This window comes from Buceros rhinoceros, unplaced genomic scaffold (genome assembly GCF_000710305.1).
Source record: "Buceros rhinoceros silvestris isolate BGI_N320 unplaced genomic scaffold, ASM71030v1 scaffold44357, whole genome shotgun sequence".
Taxonomy (NCBI): domain Eukaryota; kingdom Metazoa; phylum Chordata; class Aves; order Bucerotiformes; family Bucerotidae; genus Buceros; species Buceros rhinoceros.
Genome location: NW_010423563.1, coordinates 1,093 through 2,015, shown reverse-complemented (window position 1 = coordinate 2,015; position 923 = coordinate 1,093). Strand labels below are relative to the sequence as shown.

The following is a 923-nucleotide window of genomic DNA, read 5'->3' as shown; positions in this document are numbered from 1 at the left end:
CGGGCCCCGCAGCCCATCTCCCACTGCCGCCCTCCGGGCAGACCCGACACAGCGGGGCGGGCTGGGGGGGGGGGGGATGCGCCTCTCACCGTCTCCTCTGGCCGTTCTGTTTTGCAGGAGGTTTTCGGTGCAGAGATGTGCGAGGTGTCACCTGGGGATTTCTGCCTCCGAGATGGTGATGCGGGCCAGGGATTTGGTGTATCACTTAAACTGCTTCACTTGCACCACTTGCAACAAGATGCTGACCACCGGCGACCACTTTGGCATGAAGGACAATCTGGTGTACTGCCGCCTCCATTTCGAGACGCTCATCCAGGGGGAGTACCAGGTGCATTTCAACCACTCGGATGTAGCCGCTGGGAAGGGTCCGGCACTGGGAGCGGGCTCTGCCAACACTTTGGGACTGCCTTATTACAACGGCGTGGGGACTGTCCAGAAGGGGAGACCCAGGAAAAGGAAGAGCCCAGGGCCTGGGGCAGATCTGGCAGCCTACAACGCAGGTAAGAGACCCCCATCTTCCCCAGAACAATTCAAATGGTTTGTTTCTGTTCGCTTCCAAAGGGGGATTTCCGTTTATTTTAGCTTAAACCGTTAATAATAGTTTAGCTGCAGCGTAATTATTGAGATCAAGTGCTGTCAAACTGCAATTACAGAAGCTAATATGTTAGCATTTTTCACTTCAGCTGGAAATAAAATGTTTTGAAGCAAGGTCATCTGGTTAAGGAGAGGGAGAAGGGGGAGTGTAGCCTGAAATAAAATCTGGAAACCAGAGATTGTAAGTTAGCACTTCAGAGAGCTGTGAATTTTCTTTAGTAACTACACTCAAAAGCTGCCGATAAGTGAATTATTCTGCCCATGTCCTGAGCTCTCTCATCTCAGAGTTATGGAAGGAAAGAGAGAGGAGGGCAGTCAGAAAGTGGCTG

At 52.0% G+C, this 923-nt stretch overlaps 1 protein-coding gene across 1 annotated transcript; it reads left to right on the top strand.

Annotated features, from left to right (window-relative positions):
• Nucleotides 1–121: 121 nt before the first annotated feature.
• Nucleotides 122–500, top strand: LOC104497224 (LIM/homeobox protein Lhx2-like; the record flags this gene model as incomplete). The annotated part of the gene is made up of 1 exon (XM_010140451.1): nucleotides 122–500. A coding segment is annotated over exon 1 (328 nt), but the record flags the coding sequence as incomplete, so codon positions are not given.
• Between the last annotated feature and the right edge of the window lie 423 nt (nucleotides 501–923).